Source organism: Leptinotarsa decemlineata, unplaced genomic scaffold (assembly GCF_025532065.1).
Source record: "Leptinotarsa decemlineata unplaced genomic scaffold, Ldec_3_MD MMD2_tig00078422_RagTag_RagTag, whole genome shotgun sequence".
Taxonomy (NCBI): Eukaryota; Metazoa; Arthropoda; class Insecta; order Coleoptera; family Chrysomelidae; genus Leptinotarsa; species Leptinotarsa decemlineata.
Genome location: NW_027412747.1, coordinates 19,797,915 through 19,815,245, shown reverse-complemented (window position 1 = coordinate 19,815,245; position 17,331 = coordinate 19,797,915). Strand labels below are relative to the sequence as shown.

General features: G+C 35.1%; 2 protein-coding genes across 2 annotated transcripts; both read right to left on the bottom strand.

Annotated features, from left to right (window-relative positions):
* Window positions 1-225: 225 nt before the first annotated feature.
* On the bottom strand, window positions 226-11,974 carry LOC111502587 (juvenile hormone acid O-methyltransferase). Its single transcript, XM_023156699.2, has 3 exons — window positions 11,550-11,974; window positions 5,388-5,662; window positions 226-515 (listed from the first exon to the last, which is right to left on the bottom strand). The coding sequence occupies exons 1-3, from the start codon at window positions 11,915-11,917 to the stop codon at window positions 334-336; spliced, it is 825 nt and encodes a 274-aa protein (XP_023012467.2). The 5' UTR covers window positions 11,918-11,974; the 3' UTR covers window positions 226-333.
* A 2,419-nt stretch (window positions 11,975-14,393) lies between these two features.
* LOC111502586 (uncharacterized) lies at window positions 14,394-15,180 on the bottom strand. The gene is made up of 2 exons (XM_074186192.1): window positions 14,972-15,180; window positions 14,394-14,885 (listed from the first exon to the last, which is right to left on the bottom strand). Exons 1-2 carry the CDS (start codon window positions 15,144-15,146, stop codon window positions 14,704-14,706), a joined length of 357 nt encoding a protein of 118 aa, XP_074042293.1. The 5' UTR covers window positions 15,147-15,180; the 3' UTR covers window positions 14,394-14,703.
* Between the last annotated feature and the right edge of the window lie 2,151 nt (window positions 15,181-17,331).

Here is a 17,331-nt window from a genome sequence, read left to right as displayed (position 1 = left end):
GACACAAGCATTTCATTGAATTTCTCCAAAAAAAGGGATCGAATACTTGTGGTCCCTGTAACGAATTGGCTTGAAATGTTTTGTAGAATCCCCAGTATACGTGCCCTCTCAATGGTTCAAAATAGATAATATATTTTTAACTTGTAAAGGATATCGAATTGAAGTCATTCCGTTATCTTAAAACGTTTGTAAAAACATATTAGGGACAGGTTATAAATCAACCCAAACGAAAAATGCGTTTTATTGAGGTACTGTTGATAATAATGAGAAATCCCAGGCTATTAGTAAAGTTAATGTTGGCATCATATAATTTTCAATGCGAAAATACAAATGTTAAACTTTAGATGCCGAAACAACGAATACTTTGTAATTCAATGAAATGATTTCTTTTCCATCAACAACTCTGAAACTCATAGTTTTGTCCTTTCTTGTTAATGCCCTGTATACCTTCTTGAAGCTTTCTTGTTTGTGATAGGGAATGTTCGGTAAAAACATACAAAACGATAGAAATACATCTGAAAAAAAGAAGATGTTGAATGATGTCTATAGTAATGTTATTAATATAACATAAATGAGAGACTATGGAAATAAATATGGATAAGTGATTATCTAACATTATAAAGAATTTCTCCAACAGAGATGCATAACTAAGAAGAATAAGAAGAAAAGATATGATCATAATACGAAAACATCATCAGGCCAAATATGAAAAATTCCCTAACTTTGCCGGCATTCGAATGAATGTACAATCATGTTCATGTTCATAACTTAACTACAATTATGACACATCATATCTACACACTATGTAGCAAAAAGGATCAATGAAATCTTTCTGTCTATCTATTTATAAAAATCCACGATTCAATGTAAATATAAATATATGATTGAGAACATGAAATATTTGAACGTAAACACCAGCATGATTGATGTTTATATTCATATCAACAATTGAAGAAGTTCACACATAAATATATCAATGAACAGAAATCAAATCAGTCTGATAACTCTATCGTGGAGAGATACAAATATATCGAAATGTAATTAGGAACATTCACGTCTATCAATGTCCCTACATAGAAGGATCTGGCAAATATCCAACGGAAAACTATTGATTTTCTGGCTATCATCACGACGACCAGACTACTTTTATGGGTCTCTTCAATCTTGGTAACAGAAAAAAGTCGCAGGGGCCAAATCTGGTGAATACGGTGGCTGAGTCGTTGTTGTTTTTGGCTAAGAAATTAGGAACAAACAATGACGAGTGAGTAGGATCATTATCATCCACGCCACGGAAATCAAAGAAAACAGAGAGCAAAACCTTGAAATTTGATCGAACTTGGCGTGCCTTTTTGGTCTTGGCTCTTTCCTTGAGAAGATTGAACTCTGGTTTCGATGTCATAACCATATATTCATGATTTGTCACAAGCAATTATCCTTAAAAGCAAATCTGGATCGCCGTTGATGTCATTCAACAAGTCTTGAGCGATGCTCATGCGACGGTTTGTACCTCTTGTGAAAATCATTTTGACTCAGAGTACAATCACCGTATGTCACTGTCAATATTTCCAGTGTTTTTGAGCACTCAAATCAATTCTTTAAACAAAATTTGATGCAAATTCTTTCATCCATTTCTGTCGATAGCATAAAATCGCTGAACACGCAAAACAGTTCTACCTTTAATGCCTCTCACCAACAAACTGAACATGCTAAACAGCTGAAGCTGCGGATATATGTTCGAGACGGGTGTACCAACATAAAAAAATAAAAGTCACCAATTGAATGTACATAGGCCGCGAAATTTGAACATTCACCTTATTTTTTGAACAAACTTCGTACATAAGTACTTCATTGACTTGTGTTTCGTACACTTCTAAATAATATATTGTATAATAATGCGGCGTTGCGAATTGTTCCGTGAAAATCTCACAATAGAGAATATCAGATTCGTACACATCTCTAGCCAAAATTGTTCGAGTTGTAGAATATCATGAAAAATTTAATTCATTGACTCTGGTGTCATGTTGTTTGCTACCTATCATCTGTCACCCTCAAAATTATTGTATTTCACACTATTTTAGCACCACCTGCGGTACCACCACTGGTGGTAATTGTAACTATGTACGCCTACATCTAATTTTTTGGGCACGGTCCTAGATGAAACTCTCAGCTGGGACGAATGCATTAACAGCATTTGCTCTGAACTGAATAAACATTACTTAACAACCTGGAAAGATGCCTGAAAGAAGAAAGGCTAATCGCAATCTACTATGTCCTCCTCTTTTCGGCCACTTGTTACAACATCTCAGTATATGGGCTAGCAAATTCCAGTAACAGAGTTTTTCGGACACAAAAAAAATAATTCGTGCTATATTCAGGCTAGACAATCGTGAGTCCTACCGAGAGGTGTTCAGAACAGAGCAATTATTTACTTTCACAGGTATTTATTTCTATAAACTATTAACATATATTTACGAGAATGAAAATATCTTTGGACTTGATAGCGACATTCAAGGTTACCTAACAAGACAAAAAATTCAATTCAGATTGCAAAAGGTGAGATACTCAAGTTATGAAAAATCACCATACTACGCTGGTATGCAGTACTTCAACATTTTACCCAAAATTTTGAAAAATATAACAAGTCTGGCCAGACCGTGTTAGGAATCACACGTTAAAAGGTAAGACCTCGTTAGTCCTTAGCTCGCACAAGTTTCTCAACTTCTGAGAGTTGACGTTCGTAAGGGGGCGACAGCTGATTAACGAAAAAACAGATTTTAAACAGATTTTTAAACAGATTTAAAAATAGTCTCAAGTCGTTTTTGATCATGAATGCATTTTAGAACAAATCATCTGAAAGAACAATTCGTTCAGGCCAGTCTCAACTTCCTACATTGTAGCTTAACGGACTGACACCTATCAGAAAACAACTACTCCCCTGGCTAATAGCAAGAGGGGCGTTAGATTATATCCGCCAGGTGTCAGTGCAGGATTTTCCACTGATGTTATTCCTTCATATGCTGTTGGCTTATGTTATAACATTCAGGGGTTTTTCTGTCTATGCAATATGGACTGAGACGAACTGATAAATTCTTTTTTATACTGTGAAAATTCATTTTAATTAACATTTAACTTACACTCCTCTGTTGTCCTGTATGACATATTATTACTATTGCATCGTTACTTTTCAATGGAATTTTTAATTTTTATGACCTGTCAATTCGATGTGAATTAATGATTTTATGATCAATTGAACTGTCTGTCTGTCAAATTTATTTGGCTTGAAATATGCAGCAGGATGCAAATGTGTGGAATAAATTTGATATTTAAAATTGGCGTCAACTTCAATTTTCGACGGCCCATCTCATGATATACATTATGAGAGACGTTTCGTCACCGGTGTTGGCGTAATGGCGTAATCGAAAATTTTTTTGAATGCAAACAGGCGTCATGTGGCACCTCATACAAAGGTTCTACTAATTGTATATAATTATTATAATATTCATATGTATAACGTGAACCAGATGTTTTTTCAATAAATACAATAAAATCAAAATAAATGTTCAAACTGATGAACATGAGCGATGATGCAATGAGAGAACCGGACAGTGAATTCCTTTCTAACGTTTTCGAAAACTCCGCCAGGGTTATTTGTGCAATCTCCATTCTGATACGTTCCTTTTTTTTCGTAAACTTTGCTCTTTGAGAATCCACATGAAAAAAGTCTAACGGTGCCACATCCGGAGACCTAGGTGGCCATTCGATCGGTCCTCTTCTTCATATCCACGTACCTCGGAAAACAGTATTCAGGTAGGTTCTACATCAACGACATAATGTGGAGTGCCCCATCTTGCTGGAACCACGAATCATTTCTGTTTGGAAATGGCTGATTCAGTTATGGCATCAGATAACCCCGAAGAAAGTGTAGATACCGACCACCACTTACGCTTTCTTCAAGAATTGAATGGTTGTTCAAAATTCCGGCCCAAACATTCACTTTTTGTGGATATTGTGTGCAATGCTCTTCAATTCAATGTGTATTTTGTCTTGCCCAGTATCGATATATCTGACGGTTTACCTGACCGTTAAGCATAATAGTAGCTTCATCTGAAATCATGATTTCGCAGAATTGATTCTATTGTCAAAGTCATCTTCTAACAGTTCTTGGACCAGATGAACTTTATACGGATGACACTTTTCTTTTTTCAACACTCTATAAACACTCGATTAGTGTAATTTTCTACCCAGTGCGACTTGCTTCGTGCTGGTATAGGGGTTTTTTGGTAATGCAAGTATCACAATAAGGTTTTTGGCTTCTGAAATTGATTTTCTATTACTTTTGGGCGGCGCTTCAACAAGACCCGTTTCTCGAAACTTTCTCTTAATTTTACTGATTGTTGATTGAGAAATGGGTGCTTGTTTTGGGTATTCAGCATTGAATAAATCACGAACTTCTGCCTGATTCCTTACTTCTTCTCCACAACCAATCATAATTTAAATTTTGATTCGTTCAGTTTCTGTGAGTCTCTTTGTCAGACTATAAGTGATTTGAAATATTCCATATTCCATTTTCCAAGTAGAGTATGGAACTTTCGTCAATCAATGCATTTTTTCCGATATAATGAAAACAATAGAACACACTATGATGTTGTATTCTCAGAGGTGGTTCTTAGTATACTTAGTTCAGTTCAACGAATAAGTATTTATTGTAATTTTATTCTTCTAAATACATAATTTTGATTGACCCTGTAGCAAAACATACTGGATTAATTATACTGTTGGATAAACGATCAGTAGACCTCTTGAATGTATGTAACTGAATAAGTGTTACACTCCAATGAAGTAAAACTTCATTGGAGCATCCCTTGTTAAGATACAGCCCCTTAAAGGAGGTACATAAAAGTTACATTGAAAATAAATTTTAGGGGTTGCGTTTTCCACCCCTTACAACCATGGGGTGAACCAAATAAATTACTGGCCAAGTGTCTTTTTGGTAGTACAAAACGTCAGGTTGATTTCAATATTGTAACTTCTTTAGTGCTTGTGAAAAAAATTGTTATACAAATTTTATGTACCCCCTTCAAGGGCATGTATCTTAACAAGGGATGCTCCAATGAAATATCTTTATATAAAAGATCCTTTCTTTTTTTCGATGAGGAATCACCTCCGTAGATGTTTTACACTTATTTAGTTACACCCTGTATATCATCAGATGGGCTATCAAAAATGAAAGTTGACTTGATTTTGTATTTTCCTCAGAAGAGACCAATTTTTCAAATATCGAATTTATTCAACATTTGCATCATACTATGAAGTTCCTAGGCTGGAAATCAATCTCGTCATGAATTCGAAATTTCTGTCGTGTGTTACTAAAAAAGAGTTATACTTACTGTCGAACTCGTTGCCATCGAGAAAATCGTAAGAATCGATATATTCAAATAAATCATAATTTTGAAAGTCTGATTCGTCCAAATCTCTTTCCCATTCTCGTCGGGGATTGGGACTGTAGTAATATGGCGATAACAAATTTTCCACTCCATATTTGTTCCATTCTGGATCTTTTGTCAACTTTTCAACTGAATCATCAACAGGAGTATACTCGAAAAACGTTTGGAATATAGAGCCTCCTGGTTTGAGCATTCTGTACATATTGTGAAAAGCTTGTCTAGAATAGAACCAAAAAATGAATTGATGTTCAACTATTCCGATTTAGTTTGTTTGTGCAGAGGAATTGATTTTTTTATATGAATTAGAAATAATTTCAATACATTATATGGCAAAAATTGCTTTGAACGAGGAACCTCTCCATGAAGACCAGAGAAGAAAAATATTTTAACTCTCGTTTGGGTAATTCAAATCGACCCCCACCATTTGGATCTCCTAAACTACAGGGGATACGTCGAAGCTCAAATTGGGGCAAAGTTGAGATTTTTGTGCTCAATAAAATACTGTTTTGGAACTTGACAAATTTTGAGTATTTTCGGAAATATAAAAAAAAAACTGAAAATCGGAATTTTTGTTTTTATTTTTTCTACCGTTGTTTGACAATATAGCTCAAAACCGAAAACACATTTTTGTTGACACTTATTTTCAGCTGGATGTTTTCATGTTCAGTTACTATCCGACGTTTCGTCTTCTGGCAATCATCTTCAACTTGTTTCTATTGAGGGCGCCATACTGTTCCTTTATATTGAAGAATAGTGCTTCTCATTCTGATTTCATTGATGTATAATATGTTATGATTTGCACTTCTGAAACCACCAGATAGAACATTATTCGCTATTTTGGACACTTAGCCGAGTACAGTGCGTTTTAAAAACCAAAAATGAAATAATGAGCTAGTTAAAAATGCACAAAAAGTATAACAACAAGTTTTTGAAATGATGGCCTTCCGCTCAAATACGTAAGCGAGCTCGTCTTCTCAAATTGAAAACAGCCCTAACAATATCCCTTCTTCTGATTGACCTGAATTGCGTGATGATATTTTGTCAAAGTTCACCGACTGTGTTATATTCTTACTCTCCATAGATTCTGTTCTTCAAAGTGTCACACTATAAAGTATCCAAACCTCAAAAATAACACAGATCGAAAAAGTACTTTCGTCGGTCCAAATAATGTTTTTTCAAGAAGTTTATGGGGTCTATCCTATTCGAGAGCCAGCTACAAAATTCCATTCCTCTTTCAGAATCACCTGGATCTAATTTTTATGAAATATGTATCTTATAATATTTCAAACCACTTCTTTGAATTCCTTCCAAAAAAAGTACCAAAAAAAATTATACTTTTACTTCGAATATCGAAAGAACAATCATTTTACCTCAGCTAATTAACTATTTCTAGTATTTTGTTCCATTCTGCTTCCATACTTTATTCTTAGCTTCTGAAACGCACAGTACTCAGCCAAATATTTGTCAAAGAATGCAAATAATTTTCTATCCTGCTGTTATCTTTCGAGAAATGATTCAAAATGAATTTGTGATATTTTCGTACTTTTCCTATCAAATTAATAATGAAGTTCCAATATACCTATCTTGTTTTTCTACATTTGAGAATGAGGAAATTTCGGCTGAAATGTATCTAAATGCATTTAACAAAATTTTTCGAAGTAGTCATGACCATCTGAGATGAAGTTGTTTTCATTTAATACCTGTGGTTTCAGAAGAGCAAATCATAACAAGTTATACATCAATGAAATCAGAATCAATAACACAATTTTCTGTACAAATATACAATATGGCGCCCATAATAGAAAAAAAAGTTGATGATGATTGACAGAAGACGAAACGTCGCGTAGTGAATCTTTTTGGTTTTGAGCTATGTTTTCAAAAACACGAAAATTCCCATATTCAGTTTTTACCGGTTATTTCCGGAAATACTCGGAATTTTCCAAGTTTCAAAACGGTATTTTTTCAAGTACAAAAAAATTTTTACCCCAATTTAGGCTTCGACGTATCTCCTGTAGTATAGGAGATCCCAATGGTGGGGGTCGAATTTGAATTACCCTGTATAGTAGCATACAATTGAGCTTGTTACAATAAATTCAGAGTTGCAAAAGAAAATTTGACGTGAAGTTTCGGAAATATTTTAAATCAATTTGTAAGAGACGCCAATGAGATTCCTGAAAATATTTCGAGGAGCTGTTTCGAGATATAAGTTTCATCTTCAGCATATCATTTTAGCTCATCGGTATATTTTTATCGAAATTATTGGAGGTATTTCTGGGTGGAGTTTTGAAAATTCCGACATCTTATGGAAATATTACCGGTAGTAATCGTTGGTAGTTAAAGCCAAGCCAAATGATGATCATACACATCCGGAAATATTTGGAATTTTCCAGATTTTGAAACATCATTTTAAATAGTACCAAATTACGCAACTTTTCCTTGAGTTACCTGACCCTGCATCTTTAACGGTTTCCGAGATCTCAGTGGTCAACCTCGAACTTGGCACACCCTGTACTCTTCATAATGATTTTTCTTCTTTTTGTTTTTTTTTGTATATACGACACATTTTCTACTAGAAATACAACGTCATTTAGTTGACAGAATAACCCTTCGTTACAGTTAGGGTGAGTTTGTGGATCACAATTGTATTGCACAGAAGTTTTAAAAGTATTCAAACAATAAAGATATTTTCATATCTGAAGTGCTATATTCATTTCAGCTCTGAAAAAGCCAGGAATAATCGGCGAAAAATTGAACACAAAGTAGTGTATTTTTTATTTCACTCGTTAGTGAAAATACTACGTTTAATACCTTCGGACGTAAGCAGTTTTATCATTGAGAAAGATTTTTGAATGACGTATTCGATAATTTTGTCTGTGAAAAAAGAACTGAGACACTATACAGATACACATTCCAACGTTTTTTAGAAATATCTGCCTCCGCCCTGAACGGACAAGAAAAATTTTCCAAACAACTACAGTCGCTTTATTATTATTGATATTAAAAATCATGGAGAAAGACGAAAACCACCATATTCTCGAATGAGGCTTTGACATCTTGAGCGATCATCAATATCGCTTGAAACAGGCAACTTTCTATCGTATGTCACTCATATTTGGAAAAACGCAATGGAGAGAGGGTTTGCTGACCAAACTTCGATGCAATAACTGTCAGATCATTCGCGTGTATGGCTCTCCAGCTTCCTGAAAGAATGAAGCCTGTCGATGGATACCTCTCGAATACTGTTACCATCAACGCTAGTGTTCCCCAGGGATCCATATTGACCCATTGGAAATAACGAAGAATCCAATATATTGCCCTGCTGACACGGCACAGTTGTCTCGTATTTCCATTTGGATTCCAGAACATTGGCTACGGATGCACATTTTCACCAGCAGCAGAAGGTTGCATCGAGCATCTAGAAGTGATTTTGGGATGTTCCTTTCAATGCCACAAAAACCCAGGCATCGGTTTTCTTTAAGAAGATAAATGTATCCGAACCGGATATGATAATGTCAAAACAGATAGTTCCTCTTTCTGCTTCGATAAGCACCAATAAGTCTTGGCACAATCATGTCACTGGAATTGCAGAGGCTGCTTCTCAGAAGCTTGGAACACTGTTCCGAATCAGAAAACTGTACACACCTCAGCAACTTCTGATGCTCTGTAATGCTCAGATCAGACCTTCTTCGCAGTATTGTTCTAATATATGGTGATCCGCCCTCAAGCATATCCTGAAGCTGCTGGATTTCATCTAGAAAAGAGCTATAGCCTTATTGGAGACACGAACCACACTTGCAACCTTGATAGTCTGGACCATCGAAAAAATTTGGGGATTTTTCTCTCTTCTATAAATACTTTCAAGGGAAGTATTCAAGTGACTTGGTACATATGACTCCACTAAGAGAGATTCATATCAGAAATACGCGACGAACTGTGACTGCTTATCGTTTTTAGACGCCATATTTTCAAGATGGCGGCGCGAGCGGCGGGTGTACGAGGTGACAAAGTTGAAATTTGAAAAAAGCATACCCAAATCTATAAATTAACCAATTTTCAAAACTCCCGGAAAACTTTCCAGGTAACCCCCTTTTTTTTTACCAAATGACTGGAGTATATTATAAAATATAAAATTGCTAGTTGGAAACATTGTCACAGGTAACCACAATTCAGGTAATAAAGTCATTAGGTACCGTTTGTTATTACTGATAGTGTTCGTATAGGTACATGAAGGTGTACATTGTTAATCACTTCAGTTTATCGTATTAGTTGGAAAATGTCCCTTTACGACAAAACTGCAGTAACGTTAGTTACAAATAAATAAATATATATATATATATATATATATATATATATATATATATATATATATATATATATATATATATATATATATATATATATATATATATATATATATATATATATATATATATATATATATATATAAATATATATACAAATATGAAAGTTATTGAGTGTCTTGATATAGAAACAGAAGTTAATATCGGACATAACACTCATGAAAGTGGCAAACCATAGACACGTGTTTCGGGCTTTTGGCCCATCATCAGTATGGTGCAGCCAAGTGTCAGGATGGGCAACACTTGGTTACCAAAAGATAGAAATATAGAAATACAAATGCACGGAGCCACCAACAGGAGCCAACCGCACATTTGTGGTTTCAGTTGATAGATCTCGTGTTCACAAGAAAACACGAAACACGTGTCTATGGTTTGCCACTTTCATGAGTGTTATGTCCGATATTAACTTCTGTTTCTATATCAAGACACTCAATAACTTCATATTTGTATAATTTCCTGGACCCGGATGTCACGCAGGTAGCTATAGCTGCCTCCGTGGTGATTTTGATAGTTTTCTTGTGAACACGAGATCTATCAACTGAAACCACAAATGTGCGGTTGGCTCCTGTTGGTGGCTCCGTGCATTTGTATTTCTATATTTCTATCTTTTGGTAACCAAGTGTTGCCCATCCTTACACTTGGCTGCACCATACTGATGATGGGCCAAAAGCCCGAAACACGTGTCTATGGTTTGCCACTTTCATGAGTGTTATGTCCGATATTAACTTCTGTTTCTATATCAAGACACTCAATAACTTTCATATTCGTATAATTTCCTGGACCCGGATGTCACGCAGGTAGCTATAGCTGCCTCCGTGGTGATTTTGATAGTTTTCTTGTGAACACGAGGTCTATCAACTGAAACCACAAATGTGCGGTTGGCTCCTGTTGGTGGCTCCGTGCATTTGTATTTCTATATTTCTATCTTTTGGTAACCAAGTGTTGCCCATCCTTACACTTGGCTGCACCATACTGATGATGGGCCAAAAGCCCGAAACACGTGTCTATGGTTTGCCACTTTCATGAGTGTTATGTCCGATATTAACTTCTGTTTCTATATCAAGACACTCAATAACTTTCATATTTGTATAACTTCCTGGACCCGGATGTCACGCAGGTAGCTATAGCTGCCTCCGTGGTGATTTTGATAGTTTTCTTGTGAACACGAGATCTATCAACTGAAACCACAAATGTGCGGTTGGCTCCTGTTGGTGGCTCCGTGCATTTGTATTTCTATATTTCTATCTTTTGGTAACCAAGTGTTGCCCATCCTTACACTTGACTGCACCATACTGATGATGGGCCAAAAGCCCGAAACACGTGTCTATGGTTTGCCACTTTCATGAGTGTTATGTCCGATATTAACTTCTGTTTCTATATATATATATATATATATATATATATATATATATATATATATATATATATATAACAATGGATGTTTGTTGGTTGGTTGGTTGGTAAGTGATAAACTTCCACATCGCTCAACTGATCGTGATGAAACTTGACATGTATAAGTAATTTTTCATAGAGAAGGTTTTTATGCTATTAATTTTTCTGTAACTCGCCACTAGATGGCGCTGAAGAAAAATTTTTTGAAAGCACTGTTCTATAACGCTGCGCACGCCTAAGTTCGTTCATTCTGATTCTGTCAAAACAGCAGCGATACACCAACATAGTACTAGTAATATATAAAAACAAAGAAAATATTTTATTCTCATGTTCCACAGATACTTCTACTCACTTTGGATCCTGCACCATATCCATAAGTAAGAACCCAAAAATATGGTCAAATCTATTCAAATATTTACTCGGAACTTGTTTCGTCATTATATCAAGCTGATCAAATTTTATTGAAGGTCTCATGTAGTGTTGCTTAGCATATTCCAACATCGTATCGGATTTATCCACAGCTATGAATTCTTTCAGGTTGGAAGGTAAGTAAGGATGAAATGATCTCTGAGAACTACCTCCGTCGGCATATCCTATTTCCATAATTGTGGCTTCGTTTCTCCATTTTATCAAATGACTATATTTTTTTAATATTCTTTCTGTGATAACTGTTGTAACTTGATTGTTGGCCGCGAACAATTCAGGATAAATCAGCTTCATATTGAGCAAGACTCACTCATTCAACGTTGTGTAAAACTAACTTATTTCATTTGTATTGAAAACAAAGATATATAGAGAGCTTGTTATCTTTTTGACCTCAAAAAATCTCAGATATAACCACAGGTCATCTCACTTGTTTAGTCCGTGAATGAAAATGAATTTTATATTAACGAATTTGATCTATATATTTCAAGGTATCCTAAAAGAAGAGACATGCGTTTTCAAAATATAATCAGAAAAAAAACTAGCAACAACTTGACACGAAACAAGGTATGTTGATGATATATCCATTATCTAACATACATAGCTCATGTTTCAAGGTGGTTGACAATGTTTCATGGCCAATTTCATCAGTTTGGACTTCCATTGTATAATTCGATATAAAATGATTTGATAAAATCCCTAAAATAACAAATATAATTGAAAATTGAAAATGAGTAGCTGAAAATAACAATTATATGGAGCAAAAAAACCCTAGAATGAAATTACAGTGAAGTAAAAAACAGGCAAAAAATTGAAAATTGAACAATTAAACAAAGAAAAAATCAAAGATTTAAATACTTCAAGTCCAGTTACTTCACGATGTTTCGATTGTTAGTATCTACAATCGTCTTCGGGTGGTGACATTTTATATCGTATGAAATTCTACAAAGCTTTATTTCAAATACATAAAAAACTTACATTGCTGCTTCGAATATCTTACCAGAATCCTATTGAGCACAAGGAAATCCACAGCATCCTAGAACTATCAGTTAATGGGAATACTACACACCAACAGAAAATTAACCTGAAAAAGGGTTGGTTTCTGTTTAAAATCTGTTTTCTCGTTAACCAGCTGTCGCATCCCTACAAACGACAACCCTCAGAAGTCAAAACTTGTGCGAGCTAAGGACTAACGAGGTCTTACCTTCTAACGTGTGATTCCTAACGTAGTTGGGTAACAGGATCTTTTTTTTTAAACAATTCTTGCCGACGTTTTGAATTTAAGTGAATTCAATAAATGAATTTGTATTTCATTTCATTGTAATTTTAGTTTTTTTGCTTGATTTTATTGTTATTTTTCAGATATTTTTTTAAATTTTTCAAATATTTTTCAGGGATTTCAAATCAATTCATATCATAGTAGACAATGAAAGACCGAACTTTTGGAATGGAAATTGATCCTGTTTCAAATTTAATTCAATTTATCAAAACGTCGGCAAGAAAACACTTTTTCAAGAATTGATCCTGTTGGGTGACAGGATCAATTTTGCCGTAAGAAAACAATTTTTTTCTTGCCGACATTTCGAAGAATTTGATTGAATTCACGTTTCGAAAAATTTGAATAAATTCAAAACGTCGGCAAGAAACAATTGTTTTTTTTAAATTGATCGTGTTTTAAATTTAAATAAATTTAACGAAACGTCGGCAAGGAAACAATTGTTTTTTTGAAAATTGATCCTATTGGGTAACAGGATCAATTTTTAAAAAAAAAACAAATGTTTTCTTGCCGACATTTCGAAGAATTCAATTAAATACACGTTTCGAGAAAATTTTTAATAAATTCAAAACGTCGGCAAGAGAAAAGTTGTTTTTTAAAAATAATAAATTAATCATGTTTTGAATTTAATTAAATTTATCGAAACGTTGACAAGAAAACAATTTTTTTTAAGAATTGATCCTGTTAGGTAACAGGATCAATTTGTTCCCAAAAAAACAAATGTTTTCTTGCCGACATTTCGAAGAATTCAATTAAATAAACGTTTCGAGAAATTTAAATGAATTTAAATCGTCGACAAGAAAACAGTGGGATTTTTAAGAAAAAATCAATCGTGTTTTAAATTTAATTAAATTTATGGAAACGTCGACCAGAAAAGAATTTTTTCTAAGAATTGATCATGTTAGGTAACAGGATCAATTTCTTCCAAATAAACAATTGTTTTCATGCCGACATTTCGAAAAATTTAATTAAATACACGTTTCCAGGAATTCCTAATGAATACAAAACGTCGGCAAGAGAACAGTTGTTTTTTATGAAAAAATTGATCGTGTTCTGAATTTAATTAAATTTTTAGAAACGTCGACAAGAAAACAATTGTTTTTTCAAGAATTGATTCTGTTGGGTAACAGGATCATTTCGAAGAATGTCGACAAGAAAACAATTGTTTTTTCAATAATTGATCCTGTTGGGTAACAGGATCAATTTTTTATTAAAAAAACAATTGTTTTCTTGCCGACATTTCGAAGAATGTCGACAAGAAAACAATTGTTTTTACAATAATTTATCCTGTTGGGTAACAGGATCAATTTTTTATTAAAGAAACAATTGTTTTCTTGCCGACATTTCGAAGAATGTCGACAAGAAAACTATTGTTTTCTCAAGAATTGATCCTGTTGTGTAACAGAATTCAATTCAATAGAATGAGCAATCCCTAGGTGATGCTTCTAACATCACCAAATGAAAAAATTATGAGAAGCAATGAATTCTTTACCAAACAAACACAAGACTCACCATAAATTTTTTCTAAAAATCGAAAAATAACAGAACACAAAATAATACAAAATATCTACAAACTGTAAGATACCGTGATAATTACTATCAATCAAAATCACTCCGAATATGTACAATAGTATGTTTGAGAAAAATAGATTTTGGATTCTTCATTCTTCATCTTCATACATTCCTTTCAAAATATATATAATTTTCTCAACCTATGCCACAACAGTTTCTTCGCTTGGATCAAAGAACAAGGAATAACTAAATCGTCAGACGCTCTTTATTGCTGAAAATTCCAGGAAAACACATATCAGGATGTCCACGCAGATGTGATGAACATTTTATAGTTGAACGAAATGATTTCTTTTCCCTCTACAACCTGAACATTGATCAATTTTCCTGTCCTTGCCAATTTTTTGTAATATTTTTTGAATTGTTCCTGTTTCTCTTCAGGGATGTTCGGTAGGAACGTACAAACTGACAGTAGTAAATCTGAAAAAATCGATAGTTTCTATATTATATGAGTCATTTGAAATGAAGAATATGGTTGAAAATTGCACTATTTGAAAGATACTCACTGTCGAACTCATTGTCGATATAATGGAAAAAGCCACTATCTTCAAAGAACTTGTAATTTTGGAAACCAGTTTCTTTCAAATTCCTTTCCCATTCCTGCCTTGGATTAGGACTACTGTAATAAGGTGATAGCAAATCTTCTACTCCGTACGTGTTCCATTCTGGATTCTTCAACATTTTCTCGAGCGCATTATCAATTGGAGTTCGTTCAAAAAACCCTGTGCAAAATCAAGCATATGACCTTGTCATTTTGACTAGGTCCACGTCGGAAAGGGTAGGGGAACAGTTGGGGCCAGGAGGAGAAAATTGGACAATCTAACGCCATTTTTCTCAATGCTGAGGTCATTCCGGTCATTCCATTCGGAACGGAAATGGAATATCTTGGCATTGTCCTTGAAACAAAACTCACCTGGAACGCTCACTTGGAAAAAGTTTTACACAAAGTCAGACTGTCCCTATGGACATGTCGAATGATTTGTGGTGAAACTTGGGGTTTAGGTCCCAAACAAATCCATTGGATTCATGCGATGATTGTCAGAACAATGATCACTTATGGTGCAATTGCCTGGTGGCCGAAAGCTTTACAGAAAACGGCCCAAGCGAAGCCCTCTGCCTTACAGAGACAGGCTTGTCTGGCCATCAGTACCACACCGTCAGCGGCCATGGATATCCTTCCAGATCTACCTCCTCTCCATATTTTTCTGAAGAGAGAGGCTAGATGGACTGCATATAGACTTGTGCACATCGCCAATTGCATAATTCAATTTAATTCAGACTGCAACAGACTGTTGGTTGACACTGGAAGTTGCAGCATTCTGAAAACGACCTACAACTTCATGCCTACAACTGTCAACTACGATCTGCCGTATACAGTACCGTTCCCGAGTAGACAGTACTGGTTTCTCCGGGAAAAAGAAATATTAAAAGTAGACAGTTGTTGGTTCCAGATGGATCAAAAACACCTTCCGGTTCCGGTGCAAGACAGGACAGAGATATCAACCTGTCTAGGAGCCTGTACGACTGTATTATTTCAAGCGGAAGTTTACGCTATTGAATTGTGTACGGAGATATTGAAAGAATGCAACCTCATACACAAGTCAATAAAAATATTCTCGGACAGAATAGCAGCGTTGGAGCAACGTCTAAATTGATAGCAAATTGTCAAAAACGACTCTCCCCGAGAGAAAGACGTAACAGATTGTCTCTGGCCTTGAAGACAACGATGATGCTGACTTCTTCGCAAAGGAGGATGCTGCAAGCACCTTTATCGGACCAAAACCTGTCATTTGTATCGCTTTGGGCTTTGCCAAACAAATATTGAACACCTGTATGTAAGAAAATGTATGAACTTCTGGCAAAATCTTCCAGGATTGGCTCACTCCATAGCGTTTATTCACCCTTCGAAGCTTGTTACCAAACAGTTGTTGGATTACAGTAGAAATGAACTACGATATTTAAGAGGCCTTCTTACAGGTCACTGTCATTTGAATCATTACATGCAGAGGCTTGGACTGTCGGAAGACAGTGTGTGTCGCCTCTATTTGGAAAATGATGAAACAGCAGGGCACATATTTTGTGTCTGCCCCGCTGGGGACCGAATCAGGTTTTTAGAGTATGGCAGAGTTGTACTCTCACCATCTGACCTGAAAGACCACCCATCATGCAAACTAAGCGGCTTCGTTAAGAAGCTGGGTTCATTTGACCGAGTGTGAATAGGTGTGAGCCACTATAAACCTTTGCGGGTTGCGGTGGAGTGTCGAATAGACCCACTCACTTCGGACCTAAGCTAACCTTACCTAACTCTGTGCAAACTGCAACCATATTCACATAGGTCAAACTAGCGGATGATCGAAGACAAAATCACTGATCACGGCAGTAATATCAAAAATAATATGAAGAGTTTCACTTCGGCACAACATTCCATCAACTCAGGCCATGAAATTTGACATGAAAATATCAGTAAATAATTTACATAAAATAATTCTTCCAGAAATGTCCAGCTTTTCCAAAGATCCCTTCAGCATGAATTACAGAATGTTCTCTATTGTTACTTACTCCACTCAGATAGAAAAAACAGATTTTACAATCCCTCTGAGTTTACACGTGACACGTGGAAAGTGTCATATTCTCTGTGACAGATCCATCAATTTGAATTTCTTCCATAGTTGCTTATTCACATTTTCACTTCGAAAATTTTATATTTTCCACAAGACAGTTGACATGGAGGGCATGTCCGGGTCATGTCCTCTATGAAAGTTGACATAACGGTTTCAAAATTTTTTCGACAATGTATCTTGTTTTATATAATTTATCCAGTTGTATCTATAAAGTACACTTTTTTCATGTGGTTTCAAAGTATTTT